The 2,941-nt window shown below is 42.2% G+C and overlaps 1 protein-coding gene across 1 annotated transcript; it reads right to left on the bottom strand.

Annotated features, from left to right (window-relative positions):
• Positions 1-1,685: 1,685 nt before the first annotated feature.
• On the bottom strand, positions 1,686-2,189 carry LOC117240944. The gene has a single exon (XM_033506964.1). The coding sequence runs from the start codon at positions 2,187-2,189 to the stop codon at positions 1,686-1,688; it is 504 nt and encodes a 167-aa protein (XP_033362855.1).
• Positions 2,190-2,941: the final 752 nt, after the last annotated feature.

Here is a 2,941-nt window from a genome sequence, read left to right as displayed (position 1 = left end):
GATGTCGAGGTGGACAGGTGGGGTGTTTGGAGCTGCTTACCCTGACAGTTTACGTGCTTTTGCCATATTCACGGTGCGATTGATTGCTGTCGATGCACTTTCATTGTCTTCGATGATAATGGAAGCAAATTTATCGGTCGCAGGGGATCCGAACCCAGTCCGCAGCGCTGCGACGGTTTTCCCGAGATTCTCGATTTCTGCTGTACTGTGTCTGTTCTCTTCGTCATTTTGCATAGACAAACGTAATATTTCCTCTCGTAAAAGGGCAATGTTCTCGTTCTGTTTTTGAATACTGTCCCATATTGCTCGCAACATTGGGTCAGTTGAGGTTGAAGTTTGAGATTCGTTTGCCTTAGACATTATTGCGCTGATTTATAATTTTCAGACGAAAACGAGTCTTGGCTACTGAAGCTAAATTTTCTTTCACGGTAACGTACAAAGGAATTCAGTTTACCTTTTATTGTCACTTCACTTGGTTCGTGATAGTTACTTTGTTGTTGCGGATGACCGTAGTCCCAAATAATTCGATCTTCCGTAGATGATGAATGTCTTTTGGTTTCCGAACAAACACTTTTCATCCTGGCAGGATCGCTAAAATGTCACGTAAAACAACAAAATAAAAAAAGAAATTTGAGGTGAAAAATAAAAAAAGAAAACTTTATTTTTTTCTAACAACAATACACTTTACAATCCACTTCCGAACTCTAGGCGTGACTTTCTAAGACTGGCTCTTATGATTTTACTTTTGATCGGATCCGATTACTTTCTTTTGTCATCCCTCAACATCCCCGCCGTCCATGCATTTGCTAGGTGTCCGCGATCGTTGCCACGTGCTCTTTCTTCTAGAACCTTCGGTGGAAGGACCGTTGGGATGCTGATGGTTCATTAGGCACTGCAGCGATATACATTGTCGTCGAGTGCCGCCACATCTTTATCTCTATCGTCAGTCCATCGGATTTGAAGTATGCCGGTCGTGACACGAGCACGAAGTAACTTTTACATACAATACATACATACAATAAATACATACAATAATTATATACACTAAAATAAATACAAAATAATATTATTCCCACTTCAATTATACGCCATCTACTAAAATAAAGTTACAATTAATTAACAGATAAATAATTAATTCGGTAATAATAAAAGTCACTATATACTAAGGACATTTTCTAGCGGCCATTTTGAAAGTAATGCTGATCAACACGTGTATGTAGTAACTTTTATACGTTGCAAAATAAGTTATATTTTCGATGAAGAAATAAATATTTAATAAGATGATATTACAAATGGAAGATAGTAACGAGGAAAAAATAAATAATAATTAGTACAATATAATACATCATTATTATATGGTAACAGGAATATTAGAAATTAATAGAAATTAACCAGGAGAAACAAACCATAAATTAAAACTTTGCAACTAGTTACAATTAACTATTAAATCATTAACTATTCATGGTTGATGAACTAACGATAAAATAATAAATAATAATTAACATAATATAATACATTATTATATTGTAACAAGAATATTAAGCATTAATAGAAATCAGCCATGAGAAATGAAAAATAAATCAAAATTTTGCAACTAACTGCAATTATCTTTCCTTTTTTTTTTAAGGGAACTCCTCGCGGACCGCCTCGATCGGCCTAAATTTGTCTGGAGGATACGGTAGAACTTATTGTACTAAATCCATAGCCTCCTCCCAGCCATCTACCGCTTTGGCAGTGCTTCCTCCGACTAGATGCTGGCTAGCCGCGTTGTCACCCTGCCTTACAGCCCCGGCGAGTTCTCGCCCGTTCTTCCTTGTCTTGGAGGGTCTGCACGCCGCCCCGCCCATACGGTGGGCAGCAGGTGCACCTAGAGATTCACACAAGGGGCACTTGTGTGTCGAGGAAGAGCAGCCTCTGGCACGGTGGCCGGATTCGCCACACTTGTAACACAGGTGTGACCGATTCACCGTGGGCACGCACGTCGCCCTGACATGTCCAAGCTCCAAACATTTGAAGCACTGCAAGGGCCTCATCCCGATGGCTTCGTCTCTTCCAGTGGACCAGCCCAGGGCGATCATTCTTGCCTGGGAAAGCTTGCACGCTCCGGCCAATGGGCAACGCACCCAGGCCAAGCTAAGGCCGCTTCTGGAGGTGCTGATCTCCCCGACTTGACCTCCACAATACCACATCCCGCGGCCAGCGCCAGGGCGACCCGCAGCTCTTCCTTATCTACGGACACATCAAACCCGACCATACGCAGCTCCGCCATCCTGACTAGAGCCGCGACCTCGACCGTGGCCGGGTCCGAGATCTGTGCAAGATGCGTAGCGAGTGTAACGTCAATTTATATTAAAGGCCACAGCGTACCCTCAATTACCCCAGGGATCCACCATAAACTTAAACTTTTAGTTTATTATTTTTGTGTTATCTGTTTATGGATGGTCCTTGAAACAGCCCTTATGTTGTTATACGTCCTTACTATTTACGGGGAAAGCAGTTAGTTACCTAATGGGAAAACCCCAATACTTGACTAACGAAAAAGCTGATTTTTCCCATAAACAATATTATTAACATGACCTATAACCAATTGGCATCGTGGATCGTTACCCTCACTTTTCCTAACGGAAGGTGCGAACAGCGAATCCGCGTTGTTATTAAAAAGGGCGCACCCACACGGAGCTTTCCTCCCTAATGAAACGAGAACACCTAGGGGAGAAATAGACAAAACCATCGGACAGTGAACACCTCTCCGAGCAATGTGCTAGAAAATAAACACAGTAGTTGAGTTACGACTCAGCTATTTTATTTCATCAACCTACCCTTAAGTTGACGTGACACGAGCGTGGACGCCTTTTTCCGGACACTGTCGCAGGGGATCACTACAATAATAGCACCAGTCATGGCCTTACCATGCCATGGATTTTTCCTCTAACCGCCTTTA

Source organism: Bombus vosnesenskii, unplaced genomic scaffold (assembly GCF_011952255.1).
Source record: "Bombus vosnesenskii isolate JDL3184/JDL3185 unplaced genomic scaffold, Bvos_JDL3184-5_v1.1 scf7180000015098, whole genome shotgun sequence".
Lineage (NCBI taxonomy): Eukaryota > Metazoa > Arthropoda > Insecta > Hymenoptera > Apidae > Bombus > Bombus vosnesenskii.
The sequence above is the reverse complement of the archived record's forward strand: the minus strand, read 5'-3'. Positions and strand labels throughout refer to the sequence as shown.

Bases quoted from the DNA above. Each gene is read 5' to 3' on its own strand.
- LOC117240944 (XM_033506964.1), bottom strand. From the start codon at position 2,189: ATGTGGTATTGTGGAGGTCAAGTCGGGGAGATCAGCACCTCCAGAAGC.